The 21187-nt window shown below is 25.6% G+C and overlaps 3 protein-coding genes across 3 annotated transcripts; 1 reads left to right on the forward strand and 2 right to left on the reverse strand.

The window, feature by feature from the left end:
• Window positions 1-770: 770 nt before the first annotated feature.
• OCT59_016437 (uncharacterized protein) lies at window positions 771-1777 on the reverse strand. The gene is made up of 3 exons (XM_025313330.2): window positions 1681-1777; window positions 1155-1479; window positions 771-1075 (listed from the first exon to the last, which is right to left on the reverse strand). Exons 1-3 carry the CDS (start codon window positions 1741-1743, stop codon window positions 909-911), a joined length of 555 nt encoding a protein of 184 aa, XP_025187469.1. The 5' UTR covers window positions 1744-1777; the 3' UTR covers window positions 771-908.
• Window positions 1778-6073: 4296 nt separating this feature from the next.
• OCT59_016438 (uncharacterized protein) lies at window positions 6074-7350 on the reverse strand (the record flags this gene model as incomplete). Its single annotated transcript, XM_066132475.1, has 7 exons — window positions 6074-6165; window positions 6234-6335; window positions 6401-6556; window positions 6628-6712; window positions 6775-6867; window positions 6917-7069; window positions 7138-7350. The coding sequence occupies 7 exons, from the start codon at window positions 7348-7350 to the stop codon at window positions 6074-6076; spliced, it is 894 nt and encodes a 297-aa protein (XP_066003454.1).
• Window positions 7351-15487: 8137 nt separating this feature from the next.
• On the forward strand, window positions 15488-19553 carry OCT59_016439 (uncharacterized protein; the record flags this gene model as incomplete). The annotated part of the gene is made up of 6 exons (XM_025324181.1): window positions 15488-15508; window positions 15600-18681; window positions 18765-18843; window positions 18906-19056; window positions 19122-19259; window positions 19338-19553. The coding sequence occupies 6 exons, from the start codon at window positions 15488-15490 to the stop codon at window positions 19551-19553; spliced, it is 3687 nt and encodes a 1228-aa protein (XP_025187463.1).
• Between the last annotated feature and the right edge of the window lie 1634 nt (window positions 19554-21187).

Genomic DNA, 21187 nt, shown 5'->3' on the forward strand with positions numbered 1-21187 from the left:
CTACCACGCATCGGAATGGGAATTTTACCAGATCATTTAAAATTACGTTATTTTATTCGCATTTTTCTATTAATAAAAGGCATCAAGGTTGGCTTAACAATAAGTGCCAAAGAGAAAAGTTGAATTAGAAATCGCGTCATTTCGGAATACCCCAAAATTGCAAAATTGGAAAATCCACAAAATGCAAATCGGGATTTCACATTAAACAATGCTCCAATTTATAAGAATATCGATATGAACTTTAAGAACTATATGTTATTCTGATACAGACTTTGGAAAGTTAGACTTTGAAAAGTACTTTTAAAATGTTAAGAATGACATAATTAAAAAGTTTTTATTGGAAATGATATTACCATTTTTTTTTTCGTCTACACTGTTACTTGTGTTACATTTTCTATTACTATGTCACCAAGTCAATAATAAAAAAATATTGAAAAGTACTGGACAAATTGAAAGTCAAATTGGTCGTAAAAATCACAGTCATCAGTTTCTATTTGTTTATTTAGAATACAATCCTTACAGTAAAATTGAAATGATATTAGAGATAAAATACAATTAACAACCTTCTTGGATTTAACTCATGTAATATTGTATATCTATAATTTTGTATTTGGAGCTTTTATATTTTAAAAGATGCTTCTAACGCTTCTAACACTAGTACCAAAATAGATAAGTTTGCAAATCACTGAATAAATGCTTTCTTACTTTAAATTCAAATATTCTTTAAATTTTAAAATTTTGGACAAATTGATATATTATTTTCAGTATGTAGGATATTGAAAAATACAAAATTAACATAATGTTGTTATTTTATTTAAGAGAACCCTTAATAAAAACAAAATACATTTCGTCCATTAAAAATAATACATTGCGTCCATAAAAATATTTAATTTGTATACTTAGATGTGTTAAAAGCACGGCTCATTATTACCATCAGTAATAGTAATATCGATAGTACATTTGCCTGCACCTCCCATTGTTCCCACGTAACTCCAACCACCGCCTAGATCACCGTTAAAAGGGTTGCCATCTCCTTTATGAGGTTTGTCTTCATAGCGCATCCGTTCATAAAATTCTAGTATTCAATAATAATACAACGATAATAAATATTAATAACGATAATAAGTTTATATAATCAAAAAACTAGTTATTACCTTTATTAACTTCTACCAAACCTTCATAAAGCTTAATTTTCCACCAATTTGCATGATTGACGTAGGAGAATGGAATTTTCCACATAAAGGCTAAAGACCTATTCCATTTTTCGGTTTTGATATGGTACACAATAACTCCTGACGTTCCCCAAGTCGAATAAGAGGTCTTATTGGCAGCCCAGACCACACCTTTACCCGTTGGGATTGGATTAGGAGGAAATCCTTTTCTACATGTTCCAGACTTTATAAATATTTTGGGGTTTTCAAGAGTTTGTGAAGAACAATTTTTGATAGTGATAGCGACTTTTCTGCCAGATTTTAATTCCTGCACATATACAAGAGAAAAAAAAAATATTAATACAAAGATAATCTCATTCATTTGATTCCATAATTTTTAAAATAACTACGGTCAAAGATTATCTTTCAAAACTAACAGCACTATATGGTCAATTGCCCAGCAACAATACATAGTTCTGATAGTTTGAATGATAATGACTTATGTGTTTGAAAAAGAAATTAATTATACTTTTAAGATTGCGTCGAGCAAGGCGCCAGTTATATCCAAAATATTGTAAATGCCTACTGACATGGTCAAGAATTAGAAAATGAAAAGTTTAATTCTTGTGAATTGTTTGTGAAAACATTAATTCATTTTTATATGTAATGGTGTAATCAGATTCTGTTTACCACAACCACATGTATGATAATCATATATTTGAAGCATGTAAGACATGAGACAGAGAATTAGCGGTGAGTGGAGTCCGGTCGGAGTACGGTGATAGTTAGCAGCGTGTAACATAACCGGTGTGAAGCGTACTCAAGTGAATAAACCATATTAGGAAGGTTCTAGATCGGTCCTTTTATTTATCACTTGAGTAAACTGTCACAGGTGGCGTACTCAGAATTTAGGGGACAATAACTTTATTGATTAGGATCCCAATTTGTTGATCAGAAAAACTATGTTAAGTCTCCAATTGGGAATCATACAGTAGAGGTGTACCTATAACCTAACAGAGTTTAGAAGTAACTCCGGCTGTTTGTACGTTGATATTGCATACCCAACGCTGTACACTGATTATATCGAAATTTCACGACATCATATATGTTCAAATTAAGAAAGGGATCTCTAAATTTCGAAATTTAATCAGAATAGTCCTCGTAAAGTGTGGTACAAGGTGTGGCCTATACGTTTTAGGCAAGATTTTTCAAGCAGAAGGTACCAATCAAAATTGAAGTTTATGGAGATGCCGATCAACATTGGGGAGGCCAATCATACCAAGTCACGTGTCTGGGATACGGTACGTCGAAATAAATTTCTTTGGAGAAAAGTCCTGCATGCGAGAAACTATCTAAAGACCGCAGATTTCGCCGAAGGAAGGTTTTATTCTGGTTTACTGGGATATAGTACAGAGGGGATTAATCTGTCTTTAGTTAGATAATAATCTTGATATGTTTCAAAATAGGTTTTTTAGCGATCTTGCTTTTCCTTTTTGTAATCTAAGTAGTTGTTATAGTTTTTTTTTTTATTTATTATTTATTAGTACTGTTCATATTACTCATTTCTGCTCATACGATAATCATTTGGACTGGACTAGTATGGAAGTTTTACGTGAATAGCACGCTGGTTACGTTAGTCTCTACTTTAGATTGAGTTCTAAAGTTTTTATATGGAGAGGTGTAGTTAGAAATAACTAGCTTCAATGTATTTTTATGTATTTACTAGTCAATGTAATGCGTTACGATTGCTAATAAAATGATTTAAATACGTTTATAAAAAAAAAAAAATTTAATCAGAATATTAGATTTACAAATATTGAGGAACAATTGTGAGATATAGTAAGAGAACTAAATTGCCAAAAAAAAAAAAAAAATTTTTTTTTTTTAATAAATTAGGTCATGCAAACTTAATTTTTCGGATCTCATAACAATAACAATTTTGAAAATAACCCAGCAATCCGACTTTAATTTTTCTTTTCAAAAAAATTTTATATGTAAAATTCAAATGAAATTTTTTTTTTTTTAACTTTTATAAAAAATCCGACCAGGATATGAAAACCAAAAAAAATAAGTTTGTATGACCTTATTTTGATTTTTTATTTGTTACTATTTTAGATAATTTTTTAATTTTTTTTTCCAGTGTAATATCAAATATCAAATATGGTTTAAAATTAAAAATCATAGGTAAAATTTTCCGTCAATTTTACCATTTTTTATTATGCAATGATTTAAGGTAAAGATGAAATATATGTATATGTCATGAGTTATGATAGCAAAATAGTATGTAAAACTTCATGATTGTATACATGTTTAATATCATTGAATCATTGAATGTAGGATTTTTTACTGAAATAATGCAATAAACAGAAAGAACATCATTGCAACTAATTCCTACGGAGAAATACATCAATTAAGTATGCACTATCTATGATCTTTGATAAGGTTACTGCGAAACTCTTTCCACAAATTCTTAATTTTGTTAAAAATCCGCAGTAAAACCAAACAAATTATAATTTTTGCGAAAATATCATACCAAAAGTTTCATTAAGAGTTTTAAAAATTACTTTTAAATACATTCCTATTTATTGGACTTTTTTACCAAAAACTAAGCAGTTTTGGTATACAAGAAGTAATAAATATCATGAACGAGCTATATACGCAAAATCTACTGAAACCTGTACAACCTTAATATTAATAATATATGCCGTATACGATACTATTGTACCTTAATGTCATTCCCTTTTGACAAGAGAGAGAAATATATATGTTGGAGGGTACACAGTTAGAGTACTTTATTCGAAGCCACTTTGATATCTTGACCTTATTGAAAACTTGTGGAAATTCTTATTCTTAATCCAATTTCAGTTGATTCAAGAACTTGTAATTTTCTACTTTATTTTTTGACATAATTATCAAATCTTTCAACTTCAGCACCAAATCCTCTAATCCTCTGAACATTGATTTTGTACCTGCATACTCTACATATTTCATATTATTCTTTGGATCTTCTTTTCTATCATTTATCCAATTGGTAATATCATATTTAAATATTATTGTCGTTGTTCATCAAAAAATCTATATTTTCATCTTAATGTAAAATTTTTGAATTTGTTTACAAATGTGATCTATAAATAACTTTGCTTTAAGTATTGTACAAAGATGATAAAAATGATTAGATAAAAGCGCTGAACTATAAACGTAATTTCTTAATCAGCTGCGTAATATGTTTTGTCGTATTAAATAGTTTATCGGTGAGTAAAATGAATTATAAAAGTCAGGAATCAGTATTGGCAGTATTAGATAATTATGAGTGTACTTTCATAATAAATATCCGTATTTGATTCAATTTATAAAATCTTAAAATACGAAATAAAAGAAAACTTAAAAAAATGCTTTGAACGTAAATATCAAACAAAAACAAAAATTATTATCTTCAATTGAGAGAAACCCATGAGTGAAATGTTTTTGATCGGCCATTTTTTTTATATATAAGCCGTTAAGTATTGTTGAGATAAAAATATCATATAATAGATAAATAAGAATAGATGACGACAAAGATAAATTGTTATTATAAATTTTTTATTGATAATTTATATATTTAAAAAATATGAATAACTTTATTATATAATTTATTTAAATTACAAACTAAGAATCTTGTAAAACATTTTTTTTTACTACTCTAGTCTTAGTGTTTAAATAATTCAAAATAAAGTATAAATAAATGAATAACAATTTGGAATATAATATAATATTTGTTAATGATAATTTTATAAAAATTCAATTTAAAATCCATCTAAAGAATAAATTAGTAAATTAATTAGTTTGCTTTAAAAAAGAAATCTTATTTATTTAAGAACTTACCATCAGGAATTTCCAGTTCATCTTGTTCTTTTGAATGAAAATTTGGATTATTATATATTTCGTAATCATCTATAAGAAAATAAACATAATTAATATAGTAAAAGAATTATTTGTTATTATGTAAAATTTTCACCTACTGTCGGTATTAATATTTTGTCTTTCTATTTGTTGGGTGATTTCTTTTTCATCATCTAAATTTAAATAAAAGTCACGTTTAATAAATGAAATTGATATAAAATGAATTTTATTTGTTAGTAATTTACTTACCATTTGAATTTATCTGCAATTTTTTAAATAATTTAGATAATTTTTTACTACTATCTAAAAATTAAGATACAGGTTTAATATATAAATCAATCTCGATTTGACAATACCCTGTAAAAAATTAATTCCGTGTTTTGAATCCGTAATTATTCCGTTTTTATTAATAATCACATGATTCCATGTTTTCTCCATAAATGTAGCATATTCACGGAATTTATAATTATAAAAAATGGATAATTTACTGGATAAATTTTATTAATAAAATGGAGAAATATCAGATAAAACAATGAATTTAAACTGAATAAATTTTATTAATAAAATGGAGAAATATTGGATAAAACAATGAATTTAAACTGAATAAATTTTATTAATAAAATGGAGAAATATCGGATAAAACAATGAATTTAAACTGAATAAATTTTATTAATAAAATGGAGAAATATCGGATAAAACAATGAATTTAAACTGAATAAATTTTATTAATAAAATGGAAAATTATCAGATAAGATGTTGAATTATCACTGAATAAATTAATGGAAGAATATCGGATAAAATGCTGAATTTTTACTGAATAAAATTTATTTATAAAATGGAAGAATATCGGATAAAATGCTGAATTTTCACTTAATAAAATTATTTATAAAATGGAAGAGTATCGGATAAAATGCTGAATTTTCACTTAATAAAATTTATTTATAAAATGGAAGAATATCGGATAAAATGCTGAATTCTCACTTTATTAGTAAAATGGATAAATATAGGATAAAATATTGAATTTTTCCTGAATAAATTAATTATTAATTAACCTTCCTGTTTCTCTTGCTCTTTCGTAAAGGAGTTTCTGGAGTAATTTCTGTTGTTTTCTGCTTTCTTTTTCTACTCCTTGTATCTATAGAAAATTGAAAATAAAATAAATACACTGTAAAAATTAAAGAGTAATATTCGTCCAAATCATACTTTGAGACGTATCATCATCAGGTACTATATCTTTAGTTATAACTGGTATATTTGAAATTGTTGAAGCATTTGTTTCTGAAGTAATAGTTGAAGCATTCGCTTCTGAAATAAATAGTTAGTAATAAAATTGTTGTCATATTTTAATCATAAAATTACAGCTTAAATACCTGAAGTATTCTCAGGATCATCAATGACTTCATTTACAGTAATATTATCTGTTCTACGCTTTAATCTAGAAGGAGGCTGAATATTCTTTTTCTTTGGTGGTAATGGAAGCCCTTTATTCTTTGCTTCTACAATTTTTTTCTTTTTTATTTGGTCAACTATATGTAATATTAACAAAAATTTATAATTTATACAAGTAATAATCAAAAAGCTATTAAAAAATACTTACCCATACTATTACAATATGAGGTAAGCCAATCATGAAGAATGAAATCAGTTTCCGAAATTGGAAATGTTGGATTGGCTACCTTAAACTATGTAAATTAATGTTAGTATCTGTGCATTTTGAAATCATAAAATTCAAGCTGGCTCTTACATCATTAATAACTTCTCCTACACTTCCCTTTGGTTGACGAGATAGGGCTTCACCACGTGTAAAACGGGAAGCAGCACGATTACGTAGATCATTCTATAATATATTCAAACTTTATTAAAATCAAAGTAGTTAGTAAAGTCACACTTTTATTACTTGCCCTAAAATTCAGATATTGATTCTTATCAAGTTTTAAGAATTCATGCCACTGAAATTCTTTCTTATTTCTTTTGTGTTCTTCCTTATAATCCTCATACGTTTTAAGCATAATTGGATTCATTGTTGAACCTATTGGAAACTGTAATACGACATTTTACTTAAAGTTTATTAATATTTTTTAAAATATAATGATGGTATAAAAGAAACCTGTTCATTCATTATCCCGTGTACAGCACTACGTGCATCTGGAAGTAAAGAAGAATCAATAGCAATTAGTACAGAATATAGGCAACGACGTTGTTCAGAATTTAGTGCATTAGGTAAAGATGGATCAGTATTAAGTAATGCAATAAAAATATGGCGACGTTCTTCGGAAGTAAGAGTGGAAATATCAACTGGAAGATTAGTATTATATGACATTTTAAATTATAGAAGTGATTTAGAAAAATTAAAATGAAAAATAAAGTTAAGAAGTATTAAAGCATTAAGTAAAAGATTAAAGTATATTTATTAGGGATTGTAAGTTTATTTTTACGTGTTTTAACCTTTTTAAGTAAAGTTTAATAAGCTTATTTTACGCGTTATAACTAAAATTTAATATTGTAAGTTTATTTTACGCGTTATAACTAAAGTTTAATATTGTAAGTTTATTTTACGCGTTATAATTAAAGTTTAACAATTGTAAGTTCATTTTATATGTTGTAACTATTTTTCAAATTAGATTTAATTTGTTTTTATATATTATAATTAATATTGCAAAAAATAGCATAATAAAAATATTAATTAATAAATTGTACTTTAAAATTTCATAAAATTATTTTTGAATGCTATATTATTTATAAAATAAAAAAAAAATATTTTTTTACTTTTAAAATGACAGATAGAGTTCTATGCACATGTATTTGGTGTTTGCAAAAATCAGGTGGCCAGGGAAGAACATTCAGCCGATCTACTCGTGCAAGACATATGAAAAATCAAAGGAATACTTGGCCTACTCTAGAAAATACACCTGTATCACAAAGACATCTAGTTACCTCGTTTGCTGCTAATACTATAACTCCACTATCCAATTCCTTGCAATCATCATCTGCAAATACTTTGTTATTAACGAATATAAATCAAGATGAAAATCAGAGCCATGATGAAGTGCAAAGCTATATCATATCTGATGAAATACCCAATGAAGATAAAAGTGAAATATCAGGTAGTGAAGAGAATGAATTTGCTGAAAATCATCCACTATTAGATGATGAAGAGGATGAATATAGTGAAAATGAATCATTATTATTAGAAGATGAAGAAGGTGAATATGATGAAACTGATCCATTATTAGAAGATGAAGAGGATGAATATAATGAAGAGAGGGATGAATTATTAATTGATGATAATGGAGAAATATCAGATGATTTAAATAAAGGATTATGGCTTTTTCATCTTAAAGTAGAACATAATATTTCAGAAGTTGCATTTGAAAAAATTCTTAAATCTTTGGAAATTCCTGGAATATCTCTTTTTAAACTTCAAAAACTTCTTGGAAATATTATTCCAATAAAACCAATTATTGTGGATTGCTGCATCAATTCATGTATAGCATTTACAGGTGAACTCATTAACAAAGATACCTGTCCATACTGTAAGGAATCTCGTTACAAATTTAATAAGGTTGCACGAAAATGTGCTGCTTATTGGTCACTTAAAGATTCACTTCAGATACAATATAAAGATAAAGATCGTTCAAAGATACTTCAATACCGACATAATTACACATCATCAAATGAATACTCTTTTGGTGACCAAATAGGTGATGTCTTTGATGGGGTTCACTATAAAGCACTAGTTTCTTCTGGATTGTTTTCAGATTATCGAGATATTGCATTAATGGCATCTACTGATGGATACCAAATTTTCCGTCAGAAAAGAGATGATTGTTGGGTCATTCTTTTAATAAATGCAAATCTACCACCTAATATACGTGTTCAACATGAAAATCTAATAATTTCTGCACTTATTCCAGGACCCAAAACACCAAAAAACTTCAATTCTTTTTTGAGACCCCTTGTTGATGAATTGAAACAATTACAGGAAGGTGTTCAATGTTTTGATAGTTTGACAGAAAGGACTTTTATTCTCCATGCACATATTTTGAGTTGGTCTGGTGACATTCCAGCATTAGCTAAGGTTATGTGCACAACTGGACATAATTCATACAAAGCATGCCGGTTTTGTTCAATTTGTGGGACATATTGTCAGGAAAATCGTCATGTATACTTTCCACTTAAACCTCCTGCTGGTACGTCAGAAAACCAATATGATCCTAAAAATCTTCCTTTAAGAACACATGAAAGTTATATTGATGATATTAATGTTATAAAATATGCAAATGGATCATCACATAAAAGAAAAGTACAGGAAAGGGGCGTGTACGATCAAAGCATTTTGTTTGAGCTTAAATCAATTAAATTTCCAACTTCATTTCCTGTTGACATTATGCATGGTTTATTTGAAAATATTGCACCATCAATGCTTTGGCATTGGTCTGGTACTTTTTTTAAGGAGGATCACAATAATAATACAGATTATGTACTTTCTAATAAAGTTTGGACAGAAATTGGAAATATCATGAATATAAATAGGAAAAATATGCCACTTGATTTTGGACGCCCACCTATTGATATTCAACGACATTCAGCTGCATTTAAAGCAGAAGACTGGTCAAACTGGGTAAATTTATACTCACTTCCACTTTTGCAGAATTATCTTTCAGAAAGGTACTTAAATGGATGGGCAAAATTTGTGCATGCTGTAAAACTCTGTCTTAAACAAAATATCACTATGACAGAATTGGCAGTAATTGAAAAATTATTTCTTGAATTTGTCACACATTATGAAAGGGAATATCTTCAAAATGATCCTGCACGACTCCCAGCAGCACTCATTTCTTATCACTACTTGTTGCATATTGCCACTTCAATTCGTAATACTGGTCCTGCATGGGCAACTTGGCAATATCCAATGGAGAGGTTATGTGGGATGTTATTACCTCTTGTGCGATCTAAACAGCATCCCTATACAAACCTTCAGAATCAGATTACAATATGGACTCAGTTTTCACACCTTCAATATAAATCCGAAATATATCATAAGATTTTTGGGAAAGGGTTGGAAAAATCAATAAATTATTCTGAAAATCGGGTTTTTACTACAGATAGTGCTGAAGAAGAGTTGCAATCACCATCACGCAAATATTGTATGGATAGAGTTGAAATGCAACGCCTCAAAGCTTATTATATAACAGCATTAAATGAAAATCAACTCAAATCCATTACACAATCTGTTCAGAAGTATGGAAAGCTTCGAACAAAAAATGGACTAATAATTAATTCAAAGCTATCAAATCGTAAAGGAGATGTTGCACGCACAAATTATTGCTTTTCTGCACAACTTTTAGTGGATCGAAATGCCCATCGCCCAAATGCACCAATAATTTTAGAAGAGAAAGAATTTTTCGGAGAGGTACAATACTTTTTTTCTCACCAATATGATGAACAATGGTCCATGTTGGCATATGTGCAATGGGTTCGAAATCCTCAACCATCTGGGCATGGTCCATTGAAGTTCCGAGATCTTGGTGCTTTTGAAGTAATTAATGTTAGTGCAATTTGCAGAAGTGTTGGATTTCTCAGAATGCCAAATAATGAAATTTATATCATTGACCGAGAAAACAGAGTTAAATTCAGATAAATTACTTAATTTCAATTTTTATTTACAATAATAAAAATTTGATTTGTAATTTAGCATTTGTGTTAAAAGAGAAACCATTACTAAATTTTTTCCGGAAAGATCCCATTTTTTGTAAAAAAAAGACAAGCATATGTATTTTATTGTCTTATTTTATCGTATATAATTAGTATTTGTTCCATTTTTATTAATTAATTTGTCAGTAAATTAATAATGACGTAAAAACTTATTAAATTTTAATTTTATAACTATTTTAAAAATCCGTTTAAATTCCGTTTCCTATGTGCACTACAAATAATATTATGAAAAATTCGGGTTACAGTTGAGACATACTGAAGATTTACGGAGTCGTAAGCATAATTATGGATGTATAATGGAAATTTTCCGGAGTGCATTTTTTATAGGGATAATTAAAATACATTACCTCTAAAATAGTAATTACTTTTGATGATTTGCTATTATTCTGCTCATTTGATTTATTAAAGTCGTTAACTAAAATAAAAAATTAATTATTAAACATCATTATATGATAATTCAACACTATAACGTTATTAAATACTTACCATTGTTAGGAATGTTAAAATCATACAATTTACTATGAAACGCTATTAATAGTAAAATAAAGTATTTTAAAAGTTAAATTATTGTAGTAACCAAAATGGGAATTATTATTTATACGGTTATACCTTCTTGTTCTTCTATTAAAATAAAAAGGTATCATTAATAATGTATTTTAAAATAAATACTTTTATTAATAAAATATTATACATTTATACCTTCTGTTGCATTTCTTGGTTCAGGTAGATTTCCAAAATTGTGAATTTTACTTGTAATTAATTTACTACTTGTATAATTTTCTTCTACTTTATTCATTACTAAATTATCCATTTCTGATTTGAATAATTCATCTGGCATATTTTGATAATATAAATTAATTTCATTTATTTTTCTCCAAAGTGCATAAGCGGCAGGTTTTTTTAATGGATCAGCATCCCAACATTCTTTCATTAAATTTTTATATTCTGATGGAGTTCCTGGCACAATTTTTGGTCTTATACCGTTAATGACATTCATTACAATATCATTTTCATGTTCATAATTTATAAATGGTGTTTGTCCAGATGAAATTTCCCACATAAGAATTGCAATACTATAAATATCAGATGCAAAAGTATATTCTCTTCCAACAATAACTTCGGGTGCTATGTAAGAAAGATTCCCATATATACTTGTTGAAGATTTATCTGCAAGGTCCACAAAATCCAAGATCACTAATATACCAGGAATCATAGGATTGTAAAAATAATATATTTCCAGAATGCAAATCTCTATGTATAGCTTTCTCATAATGAATATAATAAAGTGCAAGAATTATATTATGAGTAATATTAACTCTATCTTTCCATGTAAGTTGATTATGATTTTGTTGTAAATATTTTCTTAAATCTATATCCATTTTATTCATTACAAGCATATAATTTCCATTTGATGGATTTTGTGTTAAACCATAACATCGAACAACATCCGCCCATTTATTACTTATAGTTAAATGCGATTTAGCCTAAAGACAATAATTATGAAAATACTAGTGTTATTATAAAAATTGCACTAATTTTATAAAATATAATAAAATTATACAAACTTCTTCAAACCAACTTTGATTTGCACTTTCAACATTTTCTAACGTTTTAAGTACTACTTTTGCCACTAAGTTTTGTATTCCAGGTATTTCACCTCTTCTTAATTGTTTTTTTTCAGAATCCCATTCTCTATACTCTCCATTAATCCAGTCTGCTGTATAAATTTCTGAAAATCCACCTTTTGTCAAATAATTAATATTTTTCAAATTGCTATACGGGATCCATTCAACTATATTCCGTGGTTCAAGTGATTCCATTTGACATTTCTGTATTAAATTATCAATAACATCATTTCCAGATGTCCAATTTGAAAAATTTTCTTTTAAATAATTGCGAACACAATATTCACAATATAATGTAGCTAAACATTCTTGGTTACAATTTTCACAAATTCTTCTTGTACCATCATCATCTATAACTTTATTTCGATCATAATCTTTAGTTAATAACCTTATTGCCTCAGTTTTTTCTTCATTTGTAAGAATTTTATCAGCAAGAACTGTTTGTTGTTTGAACTCAAATTCTTTATGTATATCATTATGAATTTTAGTATCAACTAACATTAATGCTCTATTATTTGTTGCATAAATTAATCCATATCGAAGAGTGGACATAATGTAATTAATAAATTAAAAGGGAAAGAAGAATTATGTTTCAAGTTCGGTTACTCCGAGATAAATTAGTAAATGCAACCATATGAATAAACCATTAGGCGCAGTATCGACGCTTGGTCATACAGTATTTAAGAAAACATAATTTGTGTGACAAACTTTAATATTTGATTTCGTATTGATTAATATTTAATTTGACGAAATAACAAATCTAACTTCAGAACTTTCAAAGTGATCGTGTATTTGATAGACTAAATTAAATTAAATTAAATATAAGTATGTTTGGTAAAAAAGTCCATCTTTTTAAAATCTATTTAAAAAAACAACATATCGAGTAACGGATATTAGTAACCATTCAATTTATTATTTTTCTTTAAAGAAATCATAAATTAGAGAAGAACTTTTATAGAATTATCATTTCTCCTTTGTAAATATGGACTACGTTACGAATAAATAGTTGAATTAAATATACACTATATATAAATTGATAAAGCACTTTAAAAAACTGGATGAATAAAGAAACCATTATGTTGAATTAAGTATGTATAGTAATTTTAGTACGTATATAATGCAATACCATTATAGTATTACTATTTATTTTTCTATAATAAATTTTATTTTAATTAACAATTTAACATTACAAATAAATTATTCTTTATTATAATATTCATTTAATGATTTTAGTAAAAACAAACGAACGTGTAATATAAGTTTAACCTGCATAAAGTAGACATATAAAATATTATGAATATAGATTAAATAAGTGCTAGGCCTCAAAAAGATATATAGTTAGTTGCTCTTTGTGTCAAACCATTCGCATTTTAACATTATATTCAATTATAAAATTTCTGTGTTTTGTCAATAAAAAAATAAAAATATTTGCAACGTTTATTATAATATTACCGGATAAAAATTTTTGTTATGTGCAAATGATAATTAGTTTTTTGATACCTTATAAATGTATATAATTGAAAAGTTGAATGTTAAAATAATAAATAATAAGCAAAATGAATCAATCATCATAATTTTAAATAAACAAGAATTTTATACATACATATTATAATATGATTTTGGTTTAAATATTTATTAATTTTCCATTATAAAATTTAAATTACTATGTTTATAATTTTTATAATTCGAAATTTATTTAAACTTATAATAATAGTGTTGTAACAATACGCAACCAATGTAACTTTAAAATCTAAAAAAAAATTTTCACTTTATTTTATAAAAATTCAGCTTTAAAATCTTGTGTCCAAATTATTAAAAACAAGTGTCAAATATTTTTAAAAAACATCATACTTTTAATAAAATCAACATCTTATTAATTTTTATTAAATTAAAACCTTGTTAATAAAATTAAAAATAATGATGGTAAATTTATGAGATTTTCCACATTTATTTTAAGATCTATTTAAACATCTAAAACTCATTCTAAAAGAAAATCTACATATTTAGGGTAAGTTGAAATTCATTAATGATGTAATTATTTTAGTTTGTAAGAAATTTTATTCTCATATGAATAATAAATAAATAAGAAGGTATGTGATTTTTAATATTATATGATTATTCTAACAGTTATAACAGTAATAATAATATTCAGATACTAAATATCCTATCTTTCTTTTACGCTGGCGAAGTTTAATTAATAATTGTAAATCTTTTGCTTGTGAAGTAAAAAGTTAAAGAAAAAACCAGACTCAATGCAAAGAAAATTAATCATTCGGAAAAAAAATATCATTCATGTGAAAAAAGATAACGATTCATTTTTTTAAGCCACCAATCAAGAATATCAAAAGACTATTAAAAGCTCTCAAATTTTCTCAAAAATAAATACCTCATATTTATTTATCACTTTTATAATAATTCCTTTGAAAATTATATTTACTTCTAAGCAAATCATGCCTGAAGTTATTAAGCAATGTTCATCCAACTTATTACTAACTTATTTTTTTATTTTTTATTAACTTATGAAACTCAGGAACTATATCTGTTAAAAATAAAAGTTGTTGATTCTGATATAGTCAAATCGAAACTTTGAAAATTTATTGTTACGAGGCTTTAAAAAGTACATATTGTTAAGAATAAAATGATTAAAAATGAAAAAAAAAATTTATTTGAAATGAACAATTTTTTTAACATTGAATAAAGACTTCTGTACGCAAAATTTTCTAAAATTTTATATTATCAATTTATCATGTTTTTTATTTCATTTTATTTCGAAATTATGGTTTAAATAAAGTCATTAATTTCTTTTTTTTTAATAAATTTATCTATTAAAAAATATGTTTTCGCTTGTTTAGTTACTAAATTTTTTAAAAGATTTATTATCGACTTTTATGTTTAAAAATAATATCCAATCATCACTTGAGAATAAAATCATGCTGATCAGCGTTTAGAATTTACATAACAGATAAATCACAGATTTTTTACATTTGAATCAGGTGATGGCTGCATATGAAATGTTGTAAGCACAAATGCACGTTATTGTGTTACATACATAATTTTTTTACTTAATTCTGTTGGTATAGAATTTTACTTCTTTTTGTAATAAAAAAAATAAAAAATATGGAAGGAAGTTCAAGTCAGGTAAATTATTATTTTAAGCAATATCAAAATTTAATTAATCACAAATTATTAAAAATTTAAAACTTATTTTATATATTTTACATAATAATAGAGTAAAAGTTCTTCTACCAATACTACTTCTATTACTACATCTGATAACTTAGAAAATAATAACAACTCTTCTTCATATAAGAATAAAATGATTTTATATGAAAATATGTTCAAAAATCGTATCCTTATCAAATTAGAAGAGGATGGATTCATTACGTCAGATGATAAAGTAGAAGAACTAATAAAAAATCTGACTAAACCAAGTTATTTATACGCACTTAAATTAATTTTTGAAAATTTACAAAATGATTTTTCATCTCAAATTTTAGCAAATTCATTAGAAGCTTTAATTGATACTCCTTTTAATCATTATTCAAAAGAAAGTTTAGCTAGATTAGAATTACATTTAAGAACTTTGGTTATGGTTTTAGAACGAATATGTTTTTCATCAATAATATTAAGTAAAGAACTTCGAAATAAAGTTTATAATTCTTTGACAAAATTTGCAGAAATTCATCGTAAAACAACTCAGGTTTTTGAAATAGGTGTTGATAATAATTTTAGATCAAATTACAATCTATTCAATCAACAAAATAATAATCAAGATGAAAAAGTTGTAATTAAAAAGCGTAATTATAATATTGATTTTTTATTAATCCATTTAAGAGATACTCTTCATAGTCTACGTGATGATGAAACTTGGTTTCAAGAAATTATAAGAAGAACTAAAGATTTTATTAAAGCTGCATTAAATATTACACCAGGAATTTTATCAATAACAGGAGTTACTCTTCCAAATGATAATTGTTCAATCTTATCATTACTTATTCAAGTACGTCAGAGTTTAAGTTTTAAATACCCAGTGGCATCTTATTATATAGATTGGAGAATTATGTTAATAATCCAACATAATATTTTCATCTGGTCTGAAAGTTCTGAAAAGATTATAAGTAAAAAACTTGGAGAATTGGTATTAATGGAATATATTTGGAGCTTTTTGGAAAGAGAATGGGTTAATGCTGAGGATAAATCTGTTTTAGATTCTCAAACAAAATTTGATGAAGTATCAAATAAAGTCGTCAAGACTCTGAAAAATGCTGGAGGTTTATTAAATGATCTTGCTGGAAATGAACCTATTGCATTACCACATATTTTATGGTTTGGATTATTGGATCTTGCACAAAATCTTATCCAAAGATCATCTCGAATAGCAACATATGGTCTTTGTTATTATTTGGCAATTGAATCACTTAATAAAGCACCAAGTAGTTTTATTCAATTTAAATCTATTGAATTATTGGTACATTTATATAATATTGATAATAAAATGTTTTCAATGATTGAAATTGATTTTGATCAATATACACAAAAATTAAGTGAAAATAATTTAGAAGATTCTTTGGAAAAGTTTCAAAATTTATTAACTTTTGTTAAGGAGAAATACCATGAAGATTTAAAAATTCTAAGTAATAATACTGAAAAAGGGAAAGAAGGAAAAGGAAAAAGCTTAAATCAAAATTCATATTTAAAGAAAGAACAAATATCAAATTCTAATATTTTAGATGTTATAGCAGATGAAATTACTTGTCCAATTAATATTGAACCAATGGATCAATTATATATATTAAAATGTCAACATATGTTAGCATTAAACAATTTAATAAAATTAAAACAAAAAATATGTCCTAATTGTCGAGAAAAAATTGAAGATGATGATATTAGATATTTACCACAAGATTCAATTTATAAAAATTTATATACGAAATTTTTTGAATCTGGACATATTTTACCTTCAATTGAATTAGAAAATTCCCATCAACAACTTTATGATAGTGATGATTCAGATGACTCAGAAGTTGATCTTATATTAAATAAAAAAAAGAAATTTATGAATTCAATTATTAAATTAAATTCAAAAATTTCATCATCAATTCTTTCAAAAATTACAAAAAAACAACATCCGATATATCAAAATATTATAAAAGAAATAAATGATAAACATTATGAAAAGGCTGAAACTTTATGTAAAGAATTTTTAAATTTATTTCCTAAAAGTTATTCTTTAAGATGCATTTTAGCTTATATTTATAGATGTCTTGACAATTATAAACAAGCACACTTATACTTAGAAGAAGCTATTGATTTAAATCCTAAAAGACCAGTTGCTTATTTCATTTGTGGAGAAATACATTTTAGACAAAATAATTATTTTAAAGCAATAAATTATTTAGAAGAATCATTATATTATAAAGCAAAATTAAATAATTTATATATAATACTTGGAAATAGTTGCTTATTATATGATAATTATTATGAATATGCTATAGAAAATTATAATATTGCATTAAAAAATGATCCAAATAATCATTTATGCCTTAAAAATTGTGCATACAGATATGAAAAGAAAGGAGATAATATAAACGCTTTAAAAATGTTAGATAAATTGCTGAGTATTGATGAGAAGAATTCACTGATTTTATGCTATTATGGAGAAATTTTATGTAAAATGGTACAATATAGTAAAGCTATATTATATTTTACAAAAGCAAACATTATAGATCCAGAAAACATTCATAATTTAAGTAAGAGAGCTATTGCATATTGTATTGTTCAAGAATATGATAAAGCATTATCAGATCTTAATATAATTATACAATTAGATCCATTGAATAGTTTGGCATATTATCTTAAAAGTCTAACATATTATATGAAGAATGATATTAATAATGCTAAAATCTTATTTAAAAAGTATATAGCATTGACAAATTCTGATAATAGATTAGCAAAGATTCAATTATATCATCTAGAATACTTACTAAATAAAAATAGTTCTAAAGATTTAAATAATATATTAACAAAAATCAATCAAATCTCTAATATTAGCGAGAATGAATTATTATTACTTTTAATTAGATGTAAAATACACATTGAATTAAACAAGTATTATGAAGCCAAAGTAGATTTGGATATATTATTTAATTTAAGCATTAAATACGAATATTGCTATGAAGCTATTTCATATCTTCATTTATTACAAAAGCATTCAGATTTTTGGTCATATTTATATGAGACTTGTGAAATTGACAAATGTGACTATACCAAATTTGGAATTGCTGATGAATTTAGTAAATATATGTATAAAGGTAAGAACATACTTAAATTATTTATTATCTTCTATTTGTTAATAATATATGATATCTTAAAAAAACTTAAACAAACTTATTAGAAAAAAAAGTATACTTTATTTCAAATCTTACAAATTTGAATAGTGAACTTTGTCAATTTCAACAAAATGATATAAGCAGGTAAAGTCTATACTTTAATTCAAATTGTCAAATACAGATTAACCACAATTTTAAAATCAAAGTTTGTCAGGGCTGGTATTATCTTTTAAAAATGAAAAACTTCGCTTGGATTTGCCTATACTAATGAATTTCGGGGTTGGGATTCTTATTTGTAAAATGAATATTAAAAAAATATTATCCAAAGATTGCTTTATAAAATTTATAAATAATGATGTAAGTTAATTATTTAAAATCCCTATTATTTTATTTAATTTAAATTAACATTAACTCAACTATAGGAATATATGCAAAAGAAACATATGTTAAATTATTATGATTTGGTGAATCTTGAGGGATTAGGTTGGATTGAACATCAGATTCTAATATGTATTAAATATGATTCTCAACTTTCAATTGAAATAAATTCTATTGATATGGTATATTTTCTATTTACTTATTCAGATCGTTAATTTCCCTTCAGAGCAAAATATAATACTATTCTTTAATTTACATAGGAAATAGATTATGTTTGTCTTAGAGAAAATTGTTATATAACAATATCTCTCATTCCCAACATGAGTTTGGTAGATTATTTGTTACCAAATTATCCTAAAAACTGCCAAAATGTTCCAGAAACTTTCAAAGACAAGTATTTTTCAAGAAAACAAATGGAAAATTTACTTGATTTAAATGATATCCTTAACAGCTTATATAATTTGAAAATTTTTTAAAAATTGAACAATTTTATTTGTAAAAAGAAAATCTTTTGTTTTAAGAAATTTTTAGTTTGAAATTTATTATTTAATCCTGGAAAAATGCATAAACAGGTTTGTATGGTGTAGGATAACTCTTAAATTTAGAAATTTGATTTGATTTTGTATTTATACCAATCAATAAATTATACGTACTGTACATGTCTTCGATATAATTATTTGTTTTTTGAATAGTATATATAACTATATTATACAAAAATGCTTTCATCTCCTTTAAAAAATTGGAAAGAAAGGTGATGTAGTCATCTGAAAATCTTAGTTTAAAAAAAACACTTCGATATGTCAAGAAAATTTGATCAATCATACCATATTACCGTAAATGAAAACTTATTATACCAAGAGACTTTTCTCCCAAAGTACAAATTAAATTTCATTCTTTTTTTCCTTTGATAACGATAATGAATAAAATATTTGTATTGTTTAGCGAAATTAATTTTACATTTTTTCACTTCATATGGTTTATACAAACTACTATATAATAAATTTTGGAAATACATTTTATAAATTTTCAAGATTCAGAGTTTGGGAAATAGGTATTCGTGAAATTGGATATTCAGGAAAATATCCTATATTCAAGAAAATGGTATTCAAGAAATGGTCCGATAAAGTAAATAAATAATTTTTTTCTTTAGAAATTTAAAATCCAATCATTACTTCTTTTCTTTCAATTTCAGCTATTTCAATTATTTTAGGATTTAAATTTCATTAATTTCATTGAATTTTCCAATTTTCAATAATATCAATAATTTAATAATTTATGACGTAAAACATTAATAACTCCTTTTATTAATTTTATCATGAGAAAAATAAACAAAAGATGCTAATTCTCATATTATCATCTCGAAAAAATAAACGTCTGAAGCTTTTGAGTATATTTATCTTCATTCTCCGGTGCATATTGTAAGGCATTATATCATAAATCTTTTACTATGCGATAAGGCGTCACCGCTAAGTTCAAAATAAATTTGATTATTACGACACACTTTATGGAAAAATTAAATCTTACATTTATCAGACATGATCATGTGCATCATCAATGATTCATATTCAAAAATATAGCGTTACATCAAAACGTCATGATACAGTATTGATCTTGGATTATGTAAAGTCCTTTTGCTATTTCTAATGAGATGGAAACTTTATGATACCAATATACCGTACCATTCCGAAATTAAACAACCCCGAAAATAAGCAACCCTGGCCTGCATTATGGCGATTTTGACCAGAATTATGACTGCGTTGGCCGGAATTAAGTTCAAAAAATGGTTGTTTAATTTCGGAATGGTACGATAAATTTATTAATTTATTAGATAGTAACTAAAATAATAATAATTATTATTATCCTTTCATTTGTAACTCGGGCAAATTTTCCTGTTTAACTCTTAATTATATAATGAATGTAGTACTAATACAAAAAAAAAAATTGACTGTGGGTAAATACTGAATACGTCTGCCAACTCTTTAGGATTAAAAAATATGTAATATCAAATTATGTTTTGAAATTAAAAATCATGTGTAAATTTTCAGTTTGTGCAATAATTGCAGCAAAAGAGCCACAAATTTAGCACCAAAATTGTTAAAAATATAAAGCA

This window comes from Rhizophagus irregularis, chromosome 24 (genome assembly GCF_026210795.1).
Source record: "Rhizophagus irregularis chromosome 24, complete sequence".
Classification (NCBI taxonomy): domain Eukaryota; kingdom Fungi; phylum Glomeromycota; class Glomeromycetes; order Glomerales; family Glomeraceae; genus Rhizophagus; species Rhizophagus irregularis.